General features: G+C 42.4%; 7 protein-coding genes and 1 long non-coding RNA gene across 8 annotated transcripts; 5 read left to right on the plus strand and 3 right to left on the minus strand.

Moving 5' to 3' along the window:
- The first annotated feature begins 972 nt into the window (after positions 1 to 972).
- Positions 973 to 4,667, plus strand: LOC135632631 (probable LRR receptor-like serine/threonine-protein kinase At4g30520). Its single transcript, XM_065141262.1, has 11 exons — positions 973 to 1,408; positions 1,489 to 1,621; positions 1,741 to 1,812; positions 1,905 to 2,048; positions 2,185 to 2,256; positions 2,358 to 2,417; positions 2,506 to 2,606; positions 2,701 to 2,838; positions 2,910 to 3,266; positions 3,722 to 4,107; positions 4,196 to 4,667. Exons 1-11 carry the CDS (start codon positions 1,318 to 1,320, stop codon positions 4,550 to 4,552), a joined length of 1,911 nt encoding a protein of 636 aa, XP_064997334.1. The 5' UTR covers positions 973 to 1,317; the 3' UTR covers positions 4,553 to 4,667.
- Positions 4,668 to 5,161: 494 nt separating this feature from the next.
- Positions 5,162 to 5,969, minus strand: LOC135634154 (uncharacterized). Its single transcript, XR_010495248.1, has 4 exons — positions 5,869 to 5,969; positions 5,744 to 5,785; positions 5,373 to 5,434; positions 5,162 to 5,297 (listed from the first exon to the last, which is right to left on the minus strand). It is a non-coding gene; the product is annotated as an uncharacterized LOC135634154 (long non-coding RNA).
- Positions 5,970 to 6,014: 45 nt separating this feature from the next.
- LOC135633837 (uncharacterized) lies at positions 6,015 to 12,720 on the minus strand. Its single transcript, XM_065143775.1, has 13 exons — positions 12,410 to 12,720; positions 11,312 to 11,566; positions 10,079 to 10,203; positions 9,949 to 9,993; positions 9,784 to 9,865; positions 9,447 to 9,515; positions 9,199 to 9,369; positions 9,054 to 9,119; positions 7,768 to 7,836; positions 7,569 to 7,688; positions 7,425 to 7,486; positions 6,105 to 6,238; positions 6,015 to 6,040 (listed from the first exon to the last, which is right to left on the minus strand). Exons 1-13 carry the CDS (start codon positions 12,566 to 12,568, stop codon positions 6,015 to 6,017), a joined length of 1,383 nt encoding a protein of 460 aa, XP_064999847.1. The 5' UTR covers positions 12,569 to 12,720.
- Positions 12,721 to 13,076: 356 nt separating this feature from the next.
- Positions 13,077 to 15,824, plus strand: LOC135634152 (uncharacterized). Its single transcript, XM_065144411.1, has 2 exons — positions 13,077 to 13,356; positions 15,548 to 15,824. Exons 1-2 carry the CDS (start codon positions 13,195 to 13,197, stop codon positions 15,713 to 15,715), a joined length of 330 nt encoding a protein of 109 aa, XP_065000483.1. The 5' UTR covers positions 13,077 to 13,194; the 3' UTR covers positions 15,716 to 15,824.
- A 2,184-nt stretch (positions 15,825 to 18,008) lies between these two features.
- On the plus strand, positions 18,009 to 19,656 carry LOC135634151 (UDP-glucuronate 4-epimerase 1-like). The gene has a single exon (XM_065144410.1). The coding sequence runs from the start codon at positions 18,182 to 18,184 to the stop codon at positions 19,511 to 19,513; it is 1,332 nt and encodes a 443-aa protein (XP_065000482.1). The 5' UTR covers positions 18,009 to 18,181; the 3' UTR covers positions 19,514 to 19,656.
- A 96-nt stretch (positions 19,657 to 19,752) lies between these two features.
- Positions 19,753 to 20,169, minus strand: LOC135633839 (uncharacterized). Its single transcript, XM_065143779.1, has one exon. It carries the CDS (start codon positions 20,167 to 20,169, stop codon positions 19,753 to 19,755), a length of 417 nt encoding a protein of 138 aa, XP_064999851.1.
- Positions 20,170 to 21,641: 1,472 nt separating this feature from the next.
- LOC135633840 (glycine-rich cell wall structural protein 2-like) lies at positions 21,642 to 22,103 on the plus strand. The gene has a single exon (XM_065143783.1). The coding sequence runs from the start codon at positions 21,642 to 21,644 to the stop codon at positions 22,101 to 22,103; it is 462 nt and encodes a 153-aa protein (XP_064999855.1).
- Positions 22,104 to 23,640: 1,537 nt separating this feature from the next.
- Positions 23,641 to 27,182, plus strand: LOC135634153 (cytochrome c oxidase subunit 6b-2-like). Its single transcript, XM_065144412.1, has 4 exons — positions 23,641 to 23,779; positions 26,326 to 26,414; positions 26,512 to 26,593; positions 26,830 to 27,182. Exons 1-4 carry the CDS (start codon positions 23,771 to 23,773, stop codon positions 26,881 to 26,883), a joined length of 234 nt encoding a protein of 77 aa, XP_065000484.1. The 5' UTR covers positions 23,641 to 23,770; the 3' UTR covers positions 26,884 to 27,182.
- Positions 27,183 to 27,533: the final 351 nt, after the last annotated feature.

Raw genomic sequence — 27,533 nt, forward strand, 5'->3', positions numbered from 1 at the left:
TTCTTCCTTAGACATACATCAAGTATTTATCGTGGGTCTTCCACATCAAGAGTGGTTGATAAGAGAGATCTCAAGTTGGAAAAAGTAGCATGTTTTAGCACCCAAAAAAAGGAGATGATTCCAAGGTCATGCTTATCTTTAACTTTTACAGGTGCAGCAAAGGGAGATGGCAAAGTGAAGAGGAAGGTGCTTGGCCTTCTTCTTCACCTTAGCTTTGTTCTCCTCCACTTTGCCTTTCTGATACTTTTGACAACAAAAGCATGCGATTAGTCGATCGTGGGCGAATCACTTTGCGCGGATCAACACACAAACACCTTCTCTTGCCAATCCTCTGAGGTTAACCATGCAATGCTTTCATGTACAAGGACTTTAGAGCTGGACCTCTCTCTCTCTCTCTCTCTCTCTCTCTCATCGGTAGCCAATTGACAAGTAGAATCTGTCCAGCTCCAATCTTGCAGATTAAACTGATCGTTGAGCACGAGAGATGGTGGCCTTCTGCCAAACACAGGAATGGTGATGGTGATGTAAGCTGCAAAACTTCATAGCAAAGCTGCATTAGATTCTAGAAAAGCAAGCAAACTGCATCATTTATCTTAACTTTCAGCAATTTATCTTCGTCTTTTTTGTTAGTCCCAACACCAAGCACAACTCACAAGCTTTTAGAAGGAAAATATGATCACTGGTTGAAACTTGGGAGACAAAACCTCTGAATAGAGACAGCTCAAGAAACCAAGATTCAAATCTACGCAAGTTCCAACTTTGTGCAAAGTTGCTGTTTTAGTCCCACAAGGAGGCAGAGTCCATTTGAGCAAGCAACAGCAGTGATGGAGCTCAACACCAGCCGAATCCAATCCCCTCCCACCACCTTTATCCAAAGCAGAGAAAAGAATGCATAAACAATGGATGACATCTCTCTCTCTTCTTTCTCCTTTACCAGTTGTCTCTCTCTCTCTCTGTTTCTCCTTTTCTTCTGTCCCAATGAGTGTTGTCGCTCTGGGAAGAGGGCTCGCTACATGTTCATGACTCTCCCACTCTCTCTCTCTCTCTAAGCTTCTGAGCTTCATCAGATTCTGACACCCAAATTAGCCCACCCCATGCATTGCTGCTTTATGCCCATGTCATGCCCCCATCATGGACCCCTCTTCCTCATCAGCACCCTCTCTCATTGTTCCTATCATCGGTCTTCTTCATGATGGGATGACATGGTTCCTGACAGAAGGCCACATCCATCATGCTCCTTCCTCCATCTCCCTTCCCCCAGTTGGTCACATATAGCAAACACCACCTCTTTTGCTGTGTATTCTCTCTGCTGCTCCGATGGCTTCCAAGTGCTTCTACTTAAATCTCCTTGTCGTATTCTTCTCCTCCTTCGACGTTTCCTTCTCCTTTGAGCCACTAAACATGGAAGGTGTGTGCTTATTTTTGGATCTTCTCTTTCCATCCTTGTGTGTGTTTTCCCATGGATTGATCTGCTTGCTTGCTCTCCAGTGGAGGCTCTGATAGCCATTAGAAGCGAATTGCACGATCCGCATAAGGTTCTGAACAATTGGGACGAAGACTCTGTTGATCCATGCAGCTGGGCGATGATCACTTGTTCCTCAGAGAATCATGTTATTAGCCTGTGAGCGCGCCACCTCCTCCTCTCTTTCATTTCTGTGCTTGCCTGTGGAAGATCTTTCTTCAGCTACATCGAGACCTCCTGATGATCATATATTGGGTTTCGTTTGTGCTCATCTGTAGGGAAGCATCAAGCCAGAGTCTCTCAGGAAGGCTCTCTGCGAGGATTGGGAACCTCACCAATCTCCAACAAGTGTGAGCGACACTCACAGACTACTCATCTCGATCCTCAAAAACACTATGCCTGTTTCCTCTGCATGAGTAACTCTGCTTCCATCTTTCTTCAGATTGTTGCAGAACAACAACATATCAGGCGGGCTGCCACCGGAGCTGGGACTACTTCCAAAGCTCCAGGCCTTGGACCTCTCCAACAACCGCTTCAACGGCAGCGTCCCCGAATCCTTGGGCCGCCTCCATAGCCTTCGATATCTGTGAGCTGTTTCACCAGTCTTGATCCTTAACACCATCGAAAGAATAGGAGATCTCCAACATCGGTCCAAGCCAAGCATGCATCTTTGTTTCCTTTGAATTGTTGTTCTAATCTTTCTTCCTCGATCCTCACCACAGGCGACTAAACAACAACAGCTTGTCTGGTGTCGTCCCCGAGTCGCTGTCAAGAATTCCACAGGACTCTTTCCTGTAAGTAACTCCGCTCCGTTTCCTCTCAAAAGAATGGATTTTGCTGTGTCTTCTGTTCTGTTTAGAAGCTTGGAACTCACCAAAGTTTCACTGGTTTCCAGGGACTTGTCTTACAACAATCTCAGCGGGCCTGTTCCTGTGTTCCCAACCAGAACTTTCAAGTAAGCTTTCTCTTCTCCTCCAATGGAAATATTCTCCGATTCATACACTCGTCTCTAATTCATCTTTATCACTTTCTGTATCTGTCAGCATTGTGGGGAATCCTCTGATATGTGGAAGCCGGAGGAGGGAGGAGTGCTCGCGAACAACCCCCAGCCCTCTTCCCTACCTCTTGGATTCACCAAATCAGAGTAATTAATTCATCTCCTGATCATCTTACCAATCTCTTAGACGTGCAGCAAGTTTAGACCTTTAAGCTGGAATTTGCTGTCCCGTGTGTTTCAGAGAGATCGAAGGCCAAGAAACTAGCCATTGCGATGGGCGCCAGCGTCGGCGGCTCGTCGCTATTGCTCCTCCTCGCGCTGTTTCTCTTCCTCTGCCGCCGAAAGCGGCAGAAGAACCAATGGAGACTCGGGCTGAGTGGTAAGTGTGGCATCATCATTGAGTTCTTCTTCTCCTACAGGAGAATTTACGTTGAGGGCATACGTGAACAGAGAGGGAAGAGGAGGAGGTGGTGGTGCGGGGGCTGGGGAACCTGCGGCGGTTCACTCTGCGGGAGCTGCGGGCGGCGACGGAGAACTTCAGCTGTCGAAACGTGCTTGGGAAGGGCGGGTTCGGGCACGTCTACAGGGGCCGGCTTGCTGACGGCACAGTGGTGGCGGTGAAGCGGCTCCGGGCGGACGCCGTCGGCTCGGGCGACGGCGAGGCGCAGTTCCGCACGGAAGTGGAGATGATCAGCCTCGCCATCCACCGCAACCTACTCCGCCTCCTCGGCTACTGCGCTGCCGCCGGCGAGCGACTCCTCGTGTACCCCTTCATGCCCAATGGCAGCGTCGCAGCCCGCCTTCGCGGTACGCTCCTCCCTGTACCCTGCTTTTCCATCGGCCTCCGCGAGCCTCAGGATCGATCCTCTCCAATTGCTGCAAGCACGCAAGAACAAATTTGCCCGTCAATCACGTGGGGCCCCTTAAACCGACGGCTATAATGTGCTCATTGGAAGGTGTCGCTGCAGTATAAAATTGGAGAGGATCCGTTTCCTTTTCCCTGCTAAGGCTTCGCGGTCAGGGGCTTGTTCTGTACTTTCGGTCTGGAACCGGGTCCCACTAGAGGGTCCTGTTTTGTCGCTTAGTAGTCAGTCCAGGGTACGACAGAGCTGAGTACGGTTAGTTCGGTTCGCGTAAGCCGCCCTCGTCTCCGCTCCGTTTGACCGCCGCGAGCTACCGCGGCCGTTCATGTGCTCTGATCTCGATCTGTAATAGGGTGTTGACGTGCATTAAGATGCGTGCTTTGTGATCGTCTGCCTCAGGTAAGCCTCCGCTGGACTGGAGCACGAGGAAGCGGATCGCGGTGGGCGCGGCGAGGGGCCTCCTGTACCTGCACGAGCAGTGCGACCCCAAGATCCTCCACCGGGACGTGAAGGCCGCCAACGTGCTGCTCGACGGCTGCTGCGAGGCCGTCGTGGGCGACTTCGGCCTCGCGAAGCTGCTCGACCACGGCGACTCCCACGTCACTACCGCCGTCCGCGGCACCGTCGGCCACATCGCCCCCGAGTACCTCTCGACGGGGCAGTCCTCCGACAAGACCGATGTCTACGGCTTCGGGGTCCTCCTCCTCGAGCTCGTCTCCGGCCGGCGCGTGCTCGAGTTCGGCAAGGGGCCGAACCAGAACCACAAGTGTGCGATGCTGGACTGGGTATGTCATCGCCTCATGCCTATCGGTGTTCTGCGCCATCGCTGCTACGTAATGCATGCATGAACAACACGTCTCGTCTCGTACGTAGGTGTGGAAGGTGTATCAAGAGAGAAGACTCGATGCACTGGTGGACCGGGATCTGGGCAGCAACTACGATCGGATAGAGGTGGCGGAGATGGTGCAGGTGGCGCTCCTGTGCACCCAAAACCTGCCGTCCCACCGCCCGAAGATGTCGGAGGTGGTGCGGATGCTCGAGGGCGACGGGCTCGCTGACAAGTGGGAGGCTTCGAACCGGCCGGTGATGCAAGCCGATGCCCCCAGCTCGGGCACTCATCCTGACACCCACGCCTTCTTCGCGGTCAATGGCGACGACGACGATGGCAGCAACGATGACGCAGCTTCGGCCGACATGGTCGAGGAAATGGAACTATCTGGTCCCAGGTAGCGGTGGTTGAACGACTCCACCCTACTGTAGATCGACCAAAGAATACGATGTTGCTTGTCGTGCATTATCTGTTTCAGAAATGAAAGGAGAATATAATTCCTTTCCTTTTTTTGTAGCTGTAAGCGTAAGCGATTTCTTTTTTATTCTTTTAAGCAGCCTTTTCTCACCTTTCACGATTCCTCATACAGTTATATTTCCTTGAAACACTTCGAGTTAATTAAAAGAAAAAACATTAAAGTTAATAATAAAAAAAGGGAGATAATTAATACAAAACCTATCTTTGTGTACTATTATTAGTTGTTGGGAGAAGCATAAGAAAAAAAAAATGGAAGCATTTATAATGGACTATTTTACAGTAGAAATATGAATCAGTCATTTATGACCTCTATGCGTGGATCTCTTTCTTCTTACCGTTGGGTTAATAAATAAAACTGATTCAGTAAACTATTATTCCCCCAAAAACACATTCATGAGAATGAACATAAAAGGCAGCGGGTGAAGGATGCATTAGACGAGTAAGGTAATCTTAGAATATACCATGATGCACGACTTTGTATGTACATTTGACGAAACCTCAAGTTCTCAGCCTCAATCTCATTGGGGTGGGAAGAGGAGTTCTGCTCATCCATCGTTTCCTGCTGCTGAAGCAAACTGAAATGGTGGTCAGTCGTGTTGAGGACACAAGGGATTGGCCTGAGCATTTCTTGCTCTTAGCCTTTTTAGTTCGTCCTGCGTGCATGATAGCCTGCAGCGTCAAGCAAAATGTCTCAGATGGGAAGTTTTGAAGCTTGAGGATACTTTTCATTTGCATTGCAGTCACCTCCAGTGCAGATCACAAATCTCCTGTATCAGCTGCTTCTCCCTTTCGGTAGCTGCTTCCATCTGCACCACCAAAACAAAAGAGTGGGGCAAAGAAGCAATCAGAAGCAGTGTGTAAAATAGTTTGTGGTAAGTGCTTTTGCAAGGTATGTTTGATACAGTAATGGTTCAGGTTAGTTTCTTGATAGTGATTAAAAGATGTGATGCAATGGTGGTGTAAAGAAATCCCAACCTCCAGAAGCCAATTCATTAAAAATAATTCATGAAATATCATTGGACCCCAACATTTAGGTTCTCAATTGTGACAAGATGGAATGGCTTATGACAGATGACAGGTTTTATTCTACGAGTGAAAATGTAATATCTACTAACCTGTGTGCTTTGACCCTTTTGAGGGCAAATAGGTGCAAAAGCCTGTGGTAGTTAGACATCAAATTACCGTTACATTAGACAATGCTAGCAAAGAATTAAAGGTCAGACAAGTTTTACTGGCTTACCTTATCTGAATCAACATTCTCAGACATCACCTTAAAACGGCCTTTACGTTGAACAAGTGGATGCTTTGATTTATCTTCAGCATCTTCAACACCTGCTGCTGCAGAAAGATCTAAAGTGAGGACAAAATTCTATCTAGATTTTTCTCTTATGGTGGAGGTTTCCTACACAATGCTAAAATAAATAAATATTAGATAAGGAGGTAAAAAAACAAAAACTGAATATTGTAATTGCTTGCCTGTCGATTTGGATGATTTAGGTGCCACTTCAGTAGGTATATCAGTTGCTTTTTGAAACTCTCCATTGTAATTTCCAATATTTTCGTGCTGATTTTGTTTCTTCGGACTAACAAGTATTAATTCATTAACAATTCTATCACGAGCAAAAGAAAACTAGAGATTAGTACATGGATGATTTTCAAGTGATTCATATGTGGGAAAGTTTTCAAGAGATTGATGCAGTATGAACCAGAAAAGGGACTTTTACAATCATTTAACAATGGGAGAATAAGCATGACATTAGCAAGTAATATCCTTGAACAAAAACAGAAAAAAATCCTTACTGGAGAATATTGAGTTAAGTAGATTAGAAAAGGAAAAACAAGGAGAAGTGCCGCTAATCCTTTCATTCACCTTTTTTTTTCTTCCATCAGTTGTTTCATCAGTCTATATGTTCTATATGTTCTTGATTTCCTGCATATGTGGCTTCCTTTTGTCTATAGTTTGAACTAAGTCCTCTGAGATTTTCCGGTTCAGTTACCTCCAACCAAGGCAGGAAGTTTATACATTATGCAAATACATCATTGATACTGATCAATAATAAGGGAAACATAACATGACTCAATCAAAGCAATGGAACCCTAATTGACTATCAAAAGGTGGCTTGAGAAGAAACATTTTTCATGAACAACACATGATTGCAACGTTAACAATAATGAGGGAAATAAAGCCCATGGGAAACTAATAGAATAGGTATTAATTGAAGGCAATTAGGTACCATGTAAACACAACAGATAGAATGATATAACCATTGCATATGTTCTATGTTATGTTTCATAGGGGATGTAACAAACTAGTTCCCATTTGATGAAGAGAATATTCCTGATAAGTACAAATTCATAGAAGGCCTCTGTCCATAAAAAGATTGAGCATGGAAGTTGTCTAGATGCTTTTCATCATATCTAGTCAGTAACTTTTACCGAAACTATTTCCCTCATGGTTAAAGTGTGTTTTCTCAAGAAAATTTTGATCACTCATATAGCAGCTTTAAATTCATGGTCTGATCCATCAGAATTGCTTTTGGGAGTAAAAAATTGAACAAATCTACTACCATCCAAGTTCAACAGTAATTACAAACCGGAGTTTTATGTCTAAAAATATGCAGAACATAGTGACATAATCAACATTTGGCCTCCATGATCTTTAGACTGTAACTCTCAGTGACAAGGAAAGATACTAAACATATTGATGATAAATATCAACCCCCCTAGATTTAAGAAATGTGAATGATCAATCCACTGACTTGATAGCAATTATGGATGGCTTCTAACATTTCTTACCTCTGGTAGCATGCAGGTTGATAAGGCGACGAGAGAGTTGATTCATCCAACACCTCTTTTTTCTGTTCATTTGATATGTTGTTAGAATATAGAAATCTGAATAACCTAATGCCACTATAGAAAAATATATATATCAGAACTTACCACATCATCATCATCATCCTTTGATGAACAAGATGCACTTTCTGATATTCTTTCTTGCAAAGCATGAATCCCAAACATTTGGCATCCATTTGATCCTGTAGTTTCATTATTTTCCAGAATCTGACAGGAATGCACGTAATTTACCAAAAAGTTGTGACAAATGAATTCAGAGAGAAGGATTAAAAGACTGCATGATTACCGATGAAGCCTGAGCTTTCAGATCCTCAATGTCAAAATTCCATGCACTAATTCCTCGTTTGTATTCCCTCTATTCATGATCAAAATGGCATCACTAATAAGTGAAAAACATATATGACCATGAATTTATGCAACAGAGAATCTCTAGCATCAAGCATGTAAAAGGATAAGGGAACGGGATACTGATACAAAATGATGCAGGTATGTGAGTCCACTAAATATTAAAAAAAGGAATACATGATGAGGACACAATAAAACAGTATCTTAAGATAAATGATATTATATATTACAGAATTTAAATTTATTTTGTTTGAAAATATGTATTTTCATAATTCAGATTATTAAAAACTATATAAGTAATTTACTAGCATCTCAGACCTATTAGTCATCAAAGATAATAGCATAAGAGATAAGACTCGAACAATGTAGAGAATATAATACAGATACACATGAATAACAAAGCTACATAAAATCATTCATTATTTCATTGAACAAAATCTAAAATTCATAATGTAGAATCTGAAGATATATATATTCATCTCCTATTAATCAAAGGGAAAAGAACAACACACTTATACGATGCATTAATGTGTTTGACATAGATATACCAAGCAAATTTAAGCATCCATATTTTAGAATAGCATAAGATTCCATATGGCCCCTTGACCAAGTTATTTGAATGGAATGAAAACAATCATCCTGAACTAAAGATGGTTCAGACCAAAGAATGAATTGTTGATCTGTGCATTTACACTTAAGGAGGATGATATAAAGGACCAAGTTTTACAATGCTCCCAGCTCAACCATTTGATGCATCCAATTTCAGCTTGATCATACCATCACTCAAAAGGTTGCCATATTAATTATTCTTTTCTTCATGACTTTTATTCACTCAAAACTTATAATCATGATCCTTTAACCTTCAGTTCCATGATGCTATCAAAATATTCATTCTTACTAAAGGTCTCATAAATATTTGTAAGCTTGATAAGTTCTTAGTTTGTGAATTTTTCATCCTTTAGTCTGTTCACTCTAATAGCATTGTTACTTGTCCCATATCTCATACTTAAAGAGACATGATTATATATTTTTTTCATTGAGAGCCTATTAATAGGCTTTACAATGTCATTTATGTTTGTATTACATGCAGCAAAGGGAATCCAGAAATTATATGGAATTGATAATTGGGCCAGAGAAAGCTGGTTTTTAATTAATTTCTTTGATCCTCAATAATTCAAAATGGAAAATACTTTTAATCGGCTTAGCTCAGTGCATAATAACCCTAACCTGTGATAACTCCTCTTTGTCATTGTCGAGCATTTTCTTCTGTGCAAGCAAATCTTCTTCCTTCTCCTGTACTCAATGCAAAATCAATGTGATAAACTTTGATGCTAAATTAAACTATAGGCAAAATAAGATCACAATTCATTACCTTCAAGGCTTGATGGCGATCACCTAGTGTAGGCAACCCATCCAAAATTTTTCGTACTATGTAGTCCTGAGATCTGGCTTGCTTGAAGAATGGTTGTTTCAACAGCTTATGTGCAGTAGGTCTTTTTGAAGGATCCTTCACCATGCACAAAGCAATCATGTCCCTAAAAGACTAGTAGCAGAAGTAGAGCTTGAGAATGAGATGCTCATCCGCATAAGAGACTACAATTAAGTATAACACAAAAATACCTTTGAGAATTTTTTGTCACTTTCATAATCAAGGCCTGGTGGAGCATTCTGCAAGTTCATCAGCAAGGCCTGCCAATAATTTGATTCAACAACTCAAGAAAAATAGAAATTTTGACATATGACAGCTTCCAAGATGTCTCAAAATTATCTACATAATTTGCGACCAATATGAAAAGAAAAAATCTTTAGCAAATTGTGATACATTCACATGTTGTTTGGCATCAAAATACAGATAAAATATAAGACAGTATGCTTGATGCATTGGGGGAAAATATGGTGCCACTGACACAATATTATTGATAAATGATGCACAATTCCAAATTGATGAAATACATACCTTAATTGGAGGATATTTTGAAAAAGGAGCATGACCATGAGCAAGTTCCAAAGCAGTAATTCCAAAAGACCATATATCAGCCCTGCCGATAATTTGTAATAAGTGCTTGCACTCAAAATAACAAATTAATGATATTACCAGACATAGAGAAGTTGGTAGACCAACTTGAAATCATAACCATGCAGTTGCTCCATCACCTCAGGGGCCATCCTATTTAAATAAAAACATTATATTTCATTTAAAGGATATTATATCATAATCATACGGAAATATCTGAACAAAAGAGCATTTGCACCAGCAAGGTGTCCCCACAAATGTATTCCTTGATCTTTGCCTGTTACCGGAATCGAAAAGGCAAGCTGAAACACCAAAATCTCCAAGTTTAATGCCACCTCGTGCATCAACTAGAATATTCCCAGCCTAAAATCATGAGTGAACAATATTTCACAGGAAGTTATTTGAACTAAGACAGCACATGAGCACCTATGATTACTGTGCAACTGTGCAAGTGTTTTTCTCAGGGTATAAGTCACTAAAGTTCTACTATAACAAAACAATTCAAATCTTCTAAAAAATTAATAAAATACATCCTTAAATACTAGGTTTGTGGATGGTACTAAATCCATTTTTTCTAAGATTAAGTGACTTGGTTATCTGGTAAAATAGGTTATGAAGTCACATGACCATTGATAATGTAATTTTTATCAAGTCTAATAGTGTGCTTTATCAGCATATATTCATATGTCTATTTTACCAGCTAGTGTTGTATATTGATCTTTCTTATCATTTATTTTGGAGAGCTGTAAATCATTAGTGTATTGAATCTAATACCAAATAAATATGCAAACACCAAACATATACAACATAACATGCCATTTGTATAAACCAAAACTGGACCTGATTTTGATCAGTATATCGTGTGCAGTTCATACACCGTTAAGGCATCAACAAACACATAATGATTACACCATCACAAGTGAACAATATATCCTCTCTATCTCCTCATCTAAGTTGATGCTTCACATGCATAAGATGAATGGGCAACTTTGCATGCCCTTAGTAAATTAAACATACTAGCATGAAATTTCATTCTGAAGTTTCAACTGAAAACAATATACTGAACAAGATCAGTTACATAATAATGTGAAGATTGTATTGAAGAACAACTTGCACATTAGCTTTGTTAACAGATGAAAACACATAACAAAGAAAAATTATGAGGGCCGACCTTGGCAAGGTAGAAAAATGACGATATGAAACTGATAGAAATGATGTTGCCATAGGTATGTAAACAGAAAGGATAAAGTTGATTTCCTTAGAAAAACGATAAACAACCCTACAGTGAAAAAGAAGATTTTATTTGTTAGATTATCCTCTTTTTTTATCTTGATGACTCTCGCTACTACATTAGATGATATATCATCATACAATTGCCAAGAGTCAATATTAAGATTCATGACAAAAGAACTATAATGACAACCACTTTGAAAAGTCTCCATCACATAAAGATGAGTCAACTTAACCAAACCTTTACATCACGGTGAATGTGCCCTTGGTGATGAAGATATTCCAATCCCTTCAGTACTTCACGTAACACTGTTGCAATTACAGATTCTTTAAAGCCATTGGGATAAGCAGACTTCATTATGTGCAGGCAAGACCCTTCCTCCATGTAAGGCATGACAACCCATAAATTGTGATCATTCACAAAGGAGCAGTGTGCCTTGAGAACATTAGGATGGTCTATCAAGATCATAGTTTGTGCCTCCCGACAGATGTTGTTCTGGAAAGAACATACAGAAAAAAAATCATTTACAAAGCCTCCAGACAGATGATGTGCTCGAAAGAGCATACAGAAAAAAATCATTTACAACTTTCAAGACAATGGATGAACTAGATGTACAAAGTTACTTATAGATATTTGTATTTTTTTCTAAAGAACACAGCCGTGTATAAATAATATAATTCTGTGGAGATTTCCAGTAGTTAGAAAATCAGGTAAACGCAATTAAGACACCTATTTTCTGCATTATACCCTGATGAACTAAAATGAAACACAAAGTACACAGTAATAGATATAACCAAAAGAAACATGCTTTGCTTAAGTTGTCATGCTGTGTCATCTGCCACATGAAAAAAAGAAAAAGAAAACTAACAATAGCAGTCACCATAAATTTTAGTGACAACTATTCTTATAAAAAAATAAATGGATACTGCAAGCAAGAAGTTGACACAATATGATGGTCATTGTGACACGAGGAACTTTTAAGTTTATAAACTTGTGTTAGATACATAGAACTGCTTGTTCTAAACATGTTATCATTAATGACCTTAGACATTATTTCCTAACGGTTGTATTCTTCTATCGGAGACCGTACACTATAAGGAACAAATAAATCCCAAGAAACATGCACAAGTTTAAGGTTAAATTTTGTGCAAAACAATCCTCCCTAGGCAAAATGATTCGTTTGTCGAATAGTCAATCTAAAATCTACGGAATTAAGTAAAAAATTGAAAATTCTATTTGAATCACAATGGCATACCAATGCTCAGTGCACCTGGTTCCTCTCATCGAATAAAAAGAACATAGAAGAAAAAGATGAAATTTAGCTAATGACGAACGCACCAGATCGCTGTTATTCCTCTCGAAATCGACGACCTTGATGGCGACGACCTCGTCAAGGGGAATGCAAAGCGCCCGGTAGACCGAAGCGCTGACCCCCTGCCCCACCGGCTCGCGCAGCTGGTAATCCTCAGCGCGGATCGGATACTTCTTCCTCTCCATCGCTCTCTTCGCAGCGGGAACCGCTGCGACATCAATCCCTAGAAACCGATCCAGTCTGAGATCAGAAGCAACACCAAAGAATCCGAAAGTGAGGCGCGAGAAAGAACGAGAAAATTGGGGAATGACGCCTTGTTCGATCGGATCGGGGATAGGGAATCGCTAATTGGGAGGAGGAGAGTGCTTGTCGAAGAGGGCTTTCTCGTGATGCAGAGAAGCTACCGCGAGATTTAGGGGGAGAGAGAGATTTCGTAACCAGAGAGTGCGCGCGCCACGGGAGCAGCAGACGAGCACGTGACCGAACAGTGCTGCACGTGACCGAACACTGATCATTCTTGTTCGTCACCCGTGAAGAATGCAGGAGATCGATCACAGCCGTCCGCGCCATTTCATCTTGGCCCTAGCTTTTCAAATGGACGGTGATTGATCAATTTGTTTAACGAAAAAAATATTTTCGCACTAATAAATATTAAAATTCTCTCTTTCTTTTCGGATTTAGTCGGGCCAACTCAGTTCGTCCCTCCGACCCGTTAAGACGGACCGATCTTTTCTGCTCCAGTTCTTCTCGAGGGCTTCGCTCTTGCTAATCGGAGGCGGCGTGGGGGAGGAGGAGAGGGAGGCGCGGCAGAATGAAGCCAGTAGTTGGGATCGTGGTGTCGAACAAGATGCAGAAGTCGGTGGTGGTGGCGGTGGACCGGCTCTTCCACCACAAGCTCTACAATCGCTACGTCAAGCGCACCAGCAAGTTCATGGCCCACGACGAGAAAAACCAATGCAACATCGGCGACCGGGTCAGTCATCTCCTCTTACCCCATACATCTCTTGTCCCCCGCTGTTCCCATCGTACTTAGCTTCCCTCTTTTTTGATGTGAAGGTCATCTGTAGGTTCCTTTGTTGATCGGATAGCGTTTGGTAGTTTTCCACTGACGTCTTTTATTGTTTAGTCTTGTTTAGTCCACTAATGTTGGGGTTGTTGGCGGTGAGATTACTGATAGGATTTACCTTCCCTTTATCTTGAGAAAGATTGGACCTTGGAAGCATGCTCTTGATGGTTCAGTCCTTCTAATGTAGGAATGCCTTAATGCGTTGTAAGAATTATGTCTTTATGTCAGTAATTGTCTGTATAATTTCTTAATGTGGAAACATGGATTCTAAGATTTGTGTGAGCAGTAAGTGTACTTGGAGGTTGGAAGCTATTTTTCTATTGAAGAAATTGCCAAAATATTGAAGTTCTAGGTTCACATTATCAGCTGTCTCTCTCCTTTACTGGTTAATCATTTGATGCACTTAATGTTCTTCTTAAGCCTTATGCTTAAGATGACTGCTGGAGGAATCTTTTCTGTTCTCAGTGCAGAGAAATCTGATGAGCATAAACTAGCAACACGTTTGTGACATTGTTTCTAGTGTTTAACTAGATTTTGTGTCAACTATTATGACTTTGCATGGACAGTTAACAAAGATGCTTTTAAGTGTTTCCTAAGATAATGCTGTACATAGATGGACAAAAAAGGGCCATACTGACAGATAAATTCTATCCTCTTATTTATACTTTCTAATAATTTCTTGCAAGCAATAGTATTTATTATCTGATTGAAATTATGAGAATAAACCAAACATTTGAAAGGTTAATCAATGCCAACAATGCAAGTTAATAAGATATTGCTATTTTTATTAATAGGACCAATGCTGCATCCTAATAGTTGATGTACTAGATCAGGTAGATAAGAAATTATCTTCATGTAAGTTCATTTAAGGAAAAGTTCAATGTCAAGCGATGAATTACCAACAAAGGCTTCACGCTGAGGTAGTACAAGTGGCATAGTGTGCTCCATGGTCCTTTCAAGAAAGAGTTTGAAGTGGATGCTGATTGAAAATATATTTTTTACAACAGGAAGGCTAATGCATGGAAATGTAAGCTTTTTGTTTTTTTGTCAATAATATAGACTTGCATGTTTCAAATGCTAGCATTTTTTAAAATGACTCTGATCGTTGGTACATGTTTAAAATAGAACATGTTCGGGATTCTCCTAGAAATATTTCTTGTGATAAGTTAATTCTTTTATCTTATATGTTATTGCTTGTGGTAAGTTACTCTTGTATTCTGTTTCTTATTTGCAAATATTCTGGCTAGCCTGAACAACATGCAGCTCCGGTCCTTTTTAAACTGCTGACCAGTTAGAGCAGATTACCTTTGAACAAGGTTACATACATCGATATAGCTGATAGAGTTGCTAGAGGGGCTAGTAAGATTGCCGTCAATGTTGAACGTAAAGAGATGCAAAAACCATACATTGCTAGCTAATTTTATACATGCTTTCTCAATCTTCAGTCCTTAGTCTGTTTCCTTTCTGAAAATGCTTCATCCATAAAGATATCTGACCTCTGAGTTTTGATATGTTCTGTTCATTGTATATATTTGACGAACCTTTTTTTTTTTTTTGCTTTGTTGCTCATAACTTGTTCCATGGTGTTTGTCAAGACCCGAGTCTGACGAGCCAACTGGCCAATAACTTCATTTTAGTCCTTCAACCACGGACCAAAATACTTATGCGGGAATTAACGTAGTACACTCATCAAACCCATATAATCATACATATTGCCCACTTCCGATGTGGGACTAATGGGATGTTACAGTGTTGGTCTTGCTTGATACAAAGAAAGTCCACAGAATCTTCACCTTGTTTTGGAGTAATAACAGTTTACTTCTTTTAACTGCAAAATGAACACAATGATTCAATATTCATAGTTATGACATCCATTGATGGAAATGTTTTGCTTACCTCAAACTCTATTGGCAATACTAAGACTACTGTCTTTCTTGTAGTGTGAAAACATATGTCCTTGTCGCATGCTCTGAAAAGCTGCATCCCAAAAAAATGGTTCCAGAAATACATTTTACCAAAAGCTTTTGTCAGAAGCTCTTGGTTCCTTATGCCGTAAAAAATTCATGTGTTGTTTCTTTTTCTTTTCTTTTTTCCCCAGGTTAGGTTGGATTCTTCAAGGCCGCTGAGCAAAAGAAAGCACTGGGTTGTTGCTGAGATTCTAAGGAAGGCAAGAATCTACGTTCGACCATCTCTGGCAGCTCAAACACCCAGTGAGCCAGCTGCTGCTTCAACTCCACTTGGATCTCTTCCTTCTTCACGAGGTTAACAGCAAAAGCAGAATCATCTTGTGTAATATAGCAAAGTTTGCAAGCTTATGAGCTTCAATACCATTGATAGTGTTCCTCCATATAATGCATGAACCACCGTTTGTACAACCTACCATCTTGTTCTGCATCCATTGTTTCCTGTGTTGCTCAAAATCTCTACCTGCACAGTCCAGTGTTCCGACATGGTGTTTGTTTGATGTAGGAAAGAAAGAATTGAAAATAAACCTGCTTCGAATCATATGATCCGCATTCGATCAGCTGTAAGTGTCTCTTCACAGAATTTATATTTAACAAAGTTGATGCTGGGTGGTTCTTCAATTGCATAATCAAGAACAGTTTAAGTTTCTATTGCCACCCAAAGTGTTGAGATTTTGGGCTTAATGGGTGTAGCCAACTACAGCATCTGTTTCTTGAAGCTGAAACCTGTGATGCTTATGAAGGCTTTGTTCCATATGGATAAATTCTGGTTCGATTGGTACCAAGTCATATCTAACTCAGACCTGCTTTAACGTGGCACTCATGTAACTGTAAAATATGTATGAATTATATCTGTTTTCATCTACACTCTTTTTAGATGAATCAACATCAATTATATGTAGACACGTGGTAGCCAAGTTGATATAAGAGAGATGCATGGTCATGGATGATTATGAGTTGTCTTCAATTTTTTTTTTTTTTTACTGTTTACATGGATAGGAGTCCAAGAGTCGACCTTCTCGGAGAGTTATAGGTGGGCTCAAGGTGTATAGATCTGCCAAGCATAACCCAATCTCCTTTAAGAGCTTAAGGTGGGCTCAATGTGCGTCGATGTGTGTAGGTCGGTAAGCTCGACCCAACCTTTTCGGAAAGTCCGAGGTGACCCTAAGGTGCATAGGTTGGTCAAGTCAAACCCAACCTCTTTCAAGATCTCGAGGTGCGTACATTGGCCAAGTATGACCCGACCTTCTTGGAGAGCCCAAGGTGAGCTCAAGGTTCATAAGTTGACCAAGTCCAATTTATCTTTCTTGAAGAGCTCGAGGTGTATAGGTCGATCAAGTCCAATCCAACCTCCCCAAAGAGCTTGAGGCATGTAAGTTGATCATGCATCGAATATTCCTTCACTTTTATATGACACACATGTCAAGATGGTCTATAGTTGTATTTTCAAACCTCTCAAAAACATCTCTAGAAGTGCACATTTAAAAAAAGAGACACAAACGATAGAAGAAATATTATCAAACATTTATCTAATGACCAAGTTAGCATGGAAAAGACAAGACTACCTCTCCTTTTTTTACTATCTACATGGATAAAAGTTTAAAATGAACTATTAGAAACTGTTAAGGATTATCCTCTCAAAGAATATTCTATCTCCTTTTTATCTAATATAAAAATCTATTTTCGACGTAAGAATACATATCAGTCATCTTTTTACCACTTCTGTCGGGCTAACTTGAATATCAAAATAATTAATGGAACCAGAAAACTCACTCCTAACCTTAATCTTCACATTCCATGAGACCTTCAGCATCACCTCAATAGTACCTCAACTGCATATATAATCGAATCAGACCTCAACATTGAATATTTTCTCCAAACAAATAGCGATAGTAATATGATACAACCGTCACCGAAGGAAATGCATTAAGACGGCCACCGACTTTGCAGTGATGAGAAAACTAAGACGTGTTCATGTGCAGTTTTCTCTTTGAGAAGACAAGGATTGATGTCTGGATAAGTTGAATTCACCGTCCATTGACAAGGATTGATGTTTGGCACATACATCGGAGATCAGTACAGCACAAAAATACATATTTTAGTAGGTCACGAAGTCATTAGAAAGTCTCGTTTTGACATTCAAAAACACTATCAAGCACAGTTTCTTGGAGTTAAATCGATGCCATAAGCTCACAAGGGCCCGGCGCGCATCTGGCGAATGGGAGGAGGACAAGGCAGCGCCGGGTCGCCCCCTCCCACGGCATCTCGCGATCACCGGCTCTCCTCGGACCTCTCCCGCTCATCCCTCTCCCCTCGCCAACCCCACGTATCCTCCGCCGCGAACCCCGCCCTCTCTTGTGTCTTCCCACCACCCCCCGCCCCCCCTGGCCAACGTGGCAAGAAAAAGCTCTTCGCAGTTCGGCAGAACCACTTCCCGACTTACCCAATCCCATACCCTTCTGCTGTTAAAGGGCGCACGTGGATCCCGTCTCCAAGCCAGGTTGGCAAGTATAATAAGCAGTTAGAAATGTCGTGTGATTAGAATTTATCCACGGCTGAGGTGGACGGTGGGCCGATTCCTCGGCCTCCAAGTAAACGGGCCTCGCTCGCCATTTATAGGCGGAGGGTATACTGCCACAGGCGAAATACTCGAACACCCAATTTGCATTCGCTTCCCGCTCGGCATTTCCTCGAACACCCAATTTGCATTCACTGCTCTGCCTCCTCCGCCATCGTTTTGTTCGATCGACTGGAAAACAGCGGAGACGATGAAGAAAGAGATGATGGGGTCGATGGAAGACGAGTTGTTTCCGTCCACGCCCGGGAAGGTGAAGATCGAGCGGACGCACGCGATCAATCGTCAGCTCCACCAGTGCTTCGCGTCCACCAGTACCATGTTCCTGTGGGCGCTGTTCCTGATCGCGCTCACGGCTTCCTACCTCAGCTTCCAGAGCTTCGTCGACTCCTCGTCCCGGTACTTTGACGCGTCGTGGGGCGGGATGCAATGGGAGAAGCAGATCCGGGCCTCCGCCACCGTCCGCCGCCCCGGCGGCTTCTCCGTGCTTGTCACCGGTGCTGCTGGGTTCGTCGGCACCCACGTCTCCCTCGCCCTCCGCAAGCGCGGCGACGGCGTGGTCGGCCTCGACAACTTCAATAGCTACTACGACCCCTCGCTGAAGAAGGCCCGCGTGGCGCTGCTGGACTCCCGCGGCGTGTTCGTGGTGGAGGGGGACATCAATGACGCTCGCCTCCTCGCCAAGCTCTTCGACGTCGTGCCCTTCACCCACGTGATGCACCTGGCGGCCCAGGCCGGCGTTCGCTACGCCATCGAGAACCCGGCGTCGTACGTGAATAGCAACATCGCGGGGCTCGTCGCGCTGCTCGAGGCGTGCAAGTCCGCGGACCCGCAGCCGGCAGTGGTGTGGGCGTCGTCCTCGTCGGTGTACGGCCTCAACGAGAAGGTGCCCTTCTCGGAGTCGGACCGGACCGACCGGCCGGCCTCTCTGTACGCGGCGACGAAGAAGGCCGGCGAGGAGATCACCCACACCTACAACCACATCTACGGCCTCTCCACCACAGGGCTCCGCTTCTTCACCGTCTACGGACCCTGGGGCCGGCCCGACATGGCCTACTTCTCCTTCACCCGCAACATCCTCCAGGGGAAGCCCATCACCGTCTACCGCGGCAAGGACCGTGTCGACCTCGCCCGCGACTTCACCTACATCGACGACATCGTCAAGGGCTGCGTTGCCTCCCTCGACACCGCGGAGAAGAGCACCGGGACCGGCGGCCGGAAGCGTGGCCCCGCCCAGTACCGCATCTACAACCTGGGCAACACCTCGCCGGTGACGGTGCCGGCGCTGGTGGGCATCCTGGAGCACCACCTCAAGATGAAGGCGAAGAGGAACGTGGTGGAGATGCCGGGCAACGGGGACGTCCCCTTCACCCACGCCAACATCAGTTTGGCTCGAGCCGAGCTGGGCTACAAGCCGACCACCAACCTGGAAACCGGCCTGAAAAGGTTCGTTAGGTGGTACCTCCTCTACTACGGCTACAACACGAGAAGCGGCGGCTTAGCCGGCTCAGCTAAGAGCTTGTAAAGATGCCTCTTTCCCCTTACATCTCCGACCCATTTTTTCTTAAAATTAGGGCTTTCTTTTCCCCCTTCGTTGCATGAGATTCGAATGTATAAGATAATTAGGCATCATTTAATCGAATCAGAAGTCACTGTATTTATTTTCCACATACGCGAAGGCAAAGCATCGCCATCTCATTATTTATTTTATATTATTTATTTATACATCAAGGATGGCAGTAGAAACACCCGAGTACGTCTCTCTCAGTTGCCAGAACCCGAGCCATAGCCCGAGCCGGAACCTTCGCCGTTCCCCGCACCAGAACCTGCGCCCGAGCCCGCGGAGGAACCCGCGTCCGAACCTGACGATGATCCCGCGCCTGCGCCCGAACCTGCCGAAGAGCCCGCGCCGGAGCCTAAACCAGGCAGAGTCACCGAAAACGAACGTGATTCCGACCTGGAAGTCGAGCTGGAGTGACCAAACCCAGACTCGGAGCCAGAGCCGGAGCCCGAACCTGAGACGGAGACCGTACCGCCATCTACGCCAACACCGAGCCCAGTGCCGAGACCGACCCCGGTGCCAAGGCTCCCAAGATCCATCCTTGCCACCCGGCTCTCCACCACCAGAGCAGAGAGAGCGGCGAGAAGAGTGGCAAGGAGCAAGAGCTTCGAATGAGCCATGGCCGTGTTCTTGGTATTACCGGAGCAGTGGTTCCTTTGTGGAAGAACAGACGAGGCAAATGCTATTTATAGACCGCGGAAGAGGAGTCGAAGAAGATGGAATGATCTGAGTTGGCTAACAGTAGCAATTAGCTCTCTGGTGGAGCAATTACTGCTGCTAATTTCTTCTTCTCGCACGACACGTTACAGGCAGTCAACATCCACTTGGGTCCCTCGCACTAATTAAGGTCAAAATTTGGCCGAACCATGTGGCCTCCGGGGCGGCATGCATGAGTGCGCAAGTCAACGCTGAAGTGTTCATTGCCGAAGGAAACACCACACGCCACAGGAGAGTCAAGCAACTAATTGGTGTTGGATAAGTACTCTTCTCCATTCAGAGCTTCGTTATACACAAAAGCAACTTTAATCAGGTGCACTTGGTGACTATGTATGCATGTCATAGGCAAACGTAGTCTAAACCTCTCGGTGGATCAGATCAGCAACCATGTAGAAGGCTTCTTGTATAGTTTATTGCTCCAAGAGAAAGATGATGAACATTCCCGGAACAACCATAGCCATGCACTTAAAGCGAAGTGATTACGTGAACACATTCCAGTATCCTGTGCAGCGAAAATGGCAACTTCGGGTGCTGAAAACGTGCCTGTGGAGATGTTGTTTTCGGATTTCTAGTGCGCATGAAGAGGAAACCACTACGCCGAAACCCGGTCACTGTTTGATATCGATCTTAGATGAAGCTAACCTTGACAGATCGGTAGGATAAACGAGGAGCAGCTGGTCAAAGCTTGAAATGCTACTTCGTTGATCTTAATGGGAAGATGCCCTTCTTTTAGTCAGTAACAATGTCTTGGCAGAAAGTTCAGCTGAAGCTGCACTCCCAACACATAGTGCAACCACAGCAGCACTATGTGGCAGCATTCCTGCTTCTCGTATATGGTAGGTGTCTCGGGCAGTGGTTTATTTCTTGGCTTCTTCTTTCTCAGATGGACGTGTAAGATTCGCTGTGCATGCGTAGCCATGCACTGAGACCTAAGTGATTAGGTGAGCACACACAATCTGATGTCCAACTCCGGCAGAGCCCAGTGCTGATAACGTGCCACCTTACGTGTTCTTTTCGGAACTTTAGTGCGCGCCTGAGGGGTGGGGGGTGGCCTCAGAGTTGTCTTTATTGCTTCTCTTCCTCTTGCATCAGCCTCCCTTTGACAGAGATGATGGATTCGTGGAGCCACCACTACCTTCTGCACCACCTCTCTCAGCCACAAACTTAATTATACGGCCACCTTTCTGCTTTCGGCCGATATCGTTCCAACTTACCCCGTCCCGTTTCCACATGATTGACAGGACTGTTGCATGCCTCAATAATTGGCTCGAGAAGAAGAAGAAGAAGAAGAAGATCGCCTATAAATACCTCGTCACCAATGCCACTGCACTCCATCTTATTCTAAGCTTGTGGTTGCACTAAAAGAGTTTTGACTATGGCAGCTACGAGAGCTTCCGCTGTAGCATTGCTGTTGTTCTCATTGTCACTGGCAATGGTCGCCACTGAGAGCCGGCCTGCCCGGAAAGACCTCGGCCTCGCCCTGGGTGGCGGCCTGGGCCTCGGTCTCGACCTCGGGCTAGGTGGTGGAGGCTCGGCCTCCGGCTCAGGCTCGGGTTCCGCCTCCGCCTCCGGGTCTGGCTCTGCTTCGGGTTCGGGTTCTGGTTCCTACGCCGGGTCGTACGCGGGCTCGTACGCTGGTTCGGGCGGTTCAGGCGCAGGCTCTTCGGCTGGTTCTGGTGCGGGGTCCGGTGCCGGCCAAGGAGGCGGGCGTGGCGGGGGCTCGGCGTCTGGCTACGGCGAGGGCCATGGCTACGGTGAGGGCCATGGAAACGGGTCCGGGTCGGGTTATGGCGAAGGCTATGGATATGGATCCGGATCCGGTGATGGGCGTCACTGATGACGTTAAGTAGTCAGTCTGAGTCGATGCGGCTCGTTCGATAGTGGACGAATAAGGAGGGAGGTTGTGGCTTAGGTTGTTACGGAGGTCGTATCTTTCTTTGTTCTGTTGTTCTATTGGTCTCGTTCGAAGTTGTTTCCATGCACTTTGTCAACAAGATGGGGTGTTTCGCTTTCTCATCATCTTCACGTACACCTTTTATCATTATAACTAATTATTAAAAAGACATGAATTTATGTTCAAATTCGAAGTTTTAAATAAATTTAAAATGAATAAAACAACTATGGTATGTGGTCTACACCTTATATATTCACGTATTTACCATACATATTGGTAAGAAAATTATGACGCGAGTGATATCTTAGCAGTAATATAATTGATGTTTTGATGATATGTAGTGGATACATTGATACTATATGACCAACACATTGATATTACATGATCAAAACCTTGGTACTATTTTATTGACACCTCCACATTAAGTATGTGATACATTAGTGCTACATTGTGAACATCTTGATAGAACGTGATCGATATTTTGATGTTATGTTTCTGACATTTCAACTTGCATCATCCACTTGATGGATATTACTAATCGTATCATGATCATTACACGTTCTATGAATTCAACACAAACATAACTCCACGAAGATTGGGAGATGTGTGTAACCCTCCACAATATCAATATAACGATCCTAATATCATATTATAAAAAATCCTCTAGATATATTCCACTCCACCCAATAATTCAAGGTGTACATTTGACTATAGCAATCTTGACACATTTAGTTGATACTTCACTCTATAAATTAACTTAAGTGTTTGATAGATATTGTCGGGTGCACATTCGACATAATTTTACAGAGTTTTGATGCTCTTAACGACTCGATATTTTTTTATTCTAATTAGAAATAAATATAAAATAGAACCTCAGTGGGTCCCAAATCAATATTCCAATTGATCAACCAAATTTTGACTTAATATACATATGCATATATTTCATATATATACATTTAAAAAATCTTAAATAATCAAGAATATTAGTTTCTACTCTATCTGCATCAGTTGTAAATGTTTTCTCATCAACAACAATAAAATTATAATATATCAAAATATTGAAAGATTAGCTATATGAATCTTTTATGGTAAACAATAAGATTTCACATAGACTAGTTTAATTGAAAAAAAAATTCTTGCATCATCACAAGATTATTGAATTAAATTCCTACCATCTTAACTTATTATTTGTAAAAACAAAAAAACATCTTTGAATTAGTCAAATCATATGCCTCCACACCTTCTCACCAAATTGTTCTTCAAGTACGTATCATCATCATCATCTAACTTTTTTAATGGCCCAATTGAGGATCATATGGGCCTTAAACGGGCCATGCAATCCCAATCTAAGTCAACATGAGAACCGCGACCGGCGGCTTCGTTCCGTTCCAGCTTGGCTAGTCTCCAGTACAGGACCGTCAATGGGGACACTAACCATCCTCGAGATTAGCAAACCAAAAAGATAGACGGCGCAGATCTTTCGCGAGGCCTCGTCGCGAACCGGTTCGCCGAGTTAATTAGGTGCCTCCGCGGTCGCACAGCCCACTGATTCGCGAGGTCGCGTTCGAAGGGAGCTTCGTTGGTTTCTGTCTCGCTTTGGGGATCTTCCGATGGCGGAGGTACTCAGCTCGATTGGTTCATTCTTTCTCTCCTCGGTCTCTCTCTTTCTTTCTCTCTCTCTCACACACACACTCGCGCGCGCGTAGATCACAAGCCTTGATTTGGATCTCTCGCGTGTCGGGTCGACCTGTGGATCTTTTGGTTGGTAGATCATTCTGTCCTCCCATGGCCATCGGATCAAGGAATAAATCGGCGTCTTTTTGGGATGTTTTCTTTTTTCGTTTCGTCTATTTCAGATACTAGGGTTTCTTCTTTTTCTGCTGATCTATTGATTCTGTAGCTTCCAATTAGGCTTAAGGTTGCGGCGATATCTAGAAAGATTTATTACAGATTATTTTGTGCATGTGTGTGAAAGGTGGTGCTTCAACGTTGTAGAGTCGGTAGAAGTTGTTGTCATGTTCAACATCATCAAGAAATTTTGTGTATTGTGTTGGATACTCGAGATGAAGGTTGTTTCCTGATGCAAAGCCGACTTGAAGATGTTTCTTGTACAAGGGACATCTGTTTCATTTCTAGACAAGTTGCAACCCAATGGAGGACGATGATAATGATCTACTAACTAAGCAAGATATCTTGATCTAATTATTAAATAAAATAAAAAAGAACATGGAAGATCGATAATACTACATGGACCTTGATGGTCACAATAATATTACAAAGGCAACAAAGGAATGCTTAAAAGGCTTTAAAGGTAATATGTAGTTTCTTTGACAGGCTGATTGGTCAAACTAAAAGGTTAATGAATTAGGTTGTGCAAAAGATAATGTCATGAAGTTTGGAAACTTTGTGAGAATAGTAAGAGGAGAGAACATTGAAAGATTTAAATTGGTCAAAAAGAAATCAAGAAGTTGCTAGTGAAAACAATTTTAAGGCTTCTAATAATATTTACAAGAAGTTTAGTAATAAAGGCTGAGAGTGAGATTCCCAAGCTTGCCGAAATTTGGAAAAGAAATGTTAGGTTTTTAGGTAAATATGAGGTCCATTCAGTTTGAAGCTGATAAGATTTTGAACATAAATAAATGACCTATAAGTAGGGAGATGGAATTCCCTTTCATACATTATTCAATGAGATTCATGCAGGTTAATTTAGTTTGGAGCTAAATAACTGGAAATTGTGCAAAAATAAAATTGTTACCGAGAAAAAAAAAGGCCAAGTGAAATGAAACATGAACTACAAATCCGGACGAAGGTGACTTGTTCTGAATAATCTTGATGCAAAAGTGCTTAGAGGACAACAGGCTGAATCTGTTTTCTAACTTTCTTCCAATAATATTTTAATAAATAGAAGAATGCTGGATTAATGGAAAAGTATTTGGTACCTATGTAAAAGAACAAATGAGGAATTCCTGTATTATGGTATTTAGCTTGTGAGGTAAATTATTAAGTTTTAATATAATACCAGTGTTCTTAAAAATCATCTTGCTTTTAAGCTAAGGAAGATACTAAATCATGCAGTCTATTAAAAATACATGTGATAAAATTCACAACAACAGCAAACCAAAAAAAAAAGCCATAATATCCCAATTATTTGAGGTTGATTGAATGGATCTTTTGCCTCTATTAGTCAAATTTAAAGTATTATAATCTTTACTTGGGAAAGTCTTTTAAGGTCGCCTTCCACCTCTTTTTGTATTACTAATAGTAATTATCTCATATCTTCTAACTACAAAATCTATAGGTGCCCTCTTAAAACATTCTCCGTTACTTTATCCTCTATTGAAGTTATAATTAATTGGTCACCAATGAAGACATTGTTTTCTCTTATCTTTCTTATTAACTCCGCACATCCATGTCTATAAATGATGAAATTATTTCGGTAAAATAGAAAATAAGTCTTATGTAGGGTTGTTGCTGCATTGCTGGTGATGTAGCATGATAGGTTTTAGACGACAATAACATGTCCTGGGCAATGATAGGATAAGAAGAAAAATGAAGAGGTGTAATAGTTGTTATCCATCATGTAAGATTTACACCATGAAGTTTCTTTAAATAGATTTACACCAAGAGCAGGATCAATCATTTTGCATCAAGATTAAAATCGTATGCCTCTTGGTGTCAATTGTTCCATGCATGATAAAAACCAGAGCCTAAGGGCGTACCCAGAGCATGAGGCTCTGCCAATACGGAGTTTGGGGATGGATCAATGAACACAGCCTTACTTTTAAATATTTAAAGAGGCTGTTTCTGTGATACGAACTCTGATCTCCTAGGTCATAAAGGAGCAACCGATAAAAACCAGAGCCTTTTCAACTTAACTTACTTCCCATGATCCTCGTACTTGAGAGTAAAATTTGACTCTTTAGGAGGTGAATCATATTCTACACTCCCATGCAGCTGGGTTAACAAACAACAGTAATGTATTTCTTGTCTATAACAGTCATAACTGTCATTCATTAGACACATATTTACTCCTGCATTGACCAATTGAATTTTGTGTCTATTTGGTCATTAATTCACATGGTTGACCTAGTTGTTATAAAATAGCTTGGTTTAAAAAAAAAAACTTGTTCTTATGTATCTGATACGGTTTGCTTCTCTTTGTTAGATTGAGTTGAAAACAGCACCAGCCGATTTTCGCTTTCCCACTACAAATCAAACCAGGCACTGTTTCACTCGCTACATTGAATATCACAAGTATGGTTCAACAGCTGAGAATGTTTTGGTACATAATACATTAATGTAAATATCTAATATCAACTTTCGTATTAGTCTGATGTATATTACATTGTAGGTGTGTGGCAGCTAAGGGTGAGGAGACTCCTGATTGTCATAAGTTTGCCAAATACTATAGATCTCTCTGCCCAGGGGAATGGGTAAGTCGTTATGCTTTCTTATTTCTACCCTCGGTTCTTGTGATTAACTCTATCATCTTTTCAAGGCCATAAGGTCTGTCTTGGCATCAACTATTTTTGTTGTGTTTACAAATTGTTCATGAGTTCTCTGATGATGCCTGGGGCTATTTGATCTATCTGATTAGATCCTGTGTTTTCAACAAGTTTTCATTCATCTACTGGTGGGCTTTTTCACCATCTTTCACCTTATGACCTAGGTTGAGAAGTGGAATGAGCAAAGGGCAAATGGCACATTTCCTGGTCCCCTGTAATGGTCAGAAGCATGAGAAGACAACCTCTTCCCCTGATCGTGGTGTTTCATGAATCAAAACGTCGTTCCAAACTCAATCGTTTGCTTTAGTTTGAATGTTACATGATCAGTTCAGAATTGCCGTCTCTGATGTTTTGGAGTACTGTGCTGTAATAAGAGGATAAATCTATGTCCAGGTTTTGTCTCTATTTCAAGTACTGCGTCTGTTGTCGACTTGCCTGTTTCTGTTGGTCAGCTCATTCAAAATCTCTGCTTCTGTAATTAAGAAATGGACCCGACAATTGAATCTTGTTGCCTGCACAGTTGTTCTGTGATGACCACATCTAATTATTGCGGCAGAGTGGAGGAGGGGACACCGTCTGAAGAGTAGCATGCCCTACAATTGGATCTCCGGTGGAACATTTTAGGAGGACTAACTGCGGTAACATGACTCTGTTCTTCCTCATTTCACATGTTAATAAAGTTTTATCGTATGTTATGTCGTCCATAGCATAGTTTCTGTGCTAGCTAAATTTTTTGTACTGGTTATTTATATCAGGTTACCATTCTGGATATGAACATCGCATAGTTTGCTTGCATTACATGGATTTCTACGGAATCCATATTATATATATTGTCGAGACCAGTTTAATTCTACATATCACCAATGGT

The sequence above is a fragment of the Musa acuminata genome, chromosome BXJ3-3, assembly GCF_036884655.1.
Source record: "Musa acuminata AAA Group cultivar baxijiao chromosome BXJ3-3, Cavendish_Baxijiao_AAA, whole genome shotgun sequence".
In the NCBI taxonomy this organism is placed as follows: Eukaryota; Viridiplantae; Streptophyta; class Magnoliopsida; order Zingiberales; family Musaceae; genus Musa; species Musa acuminata.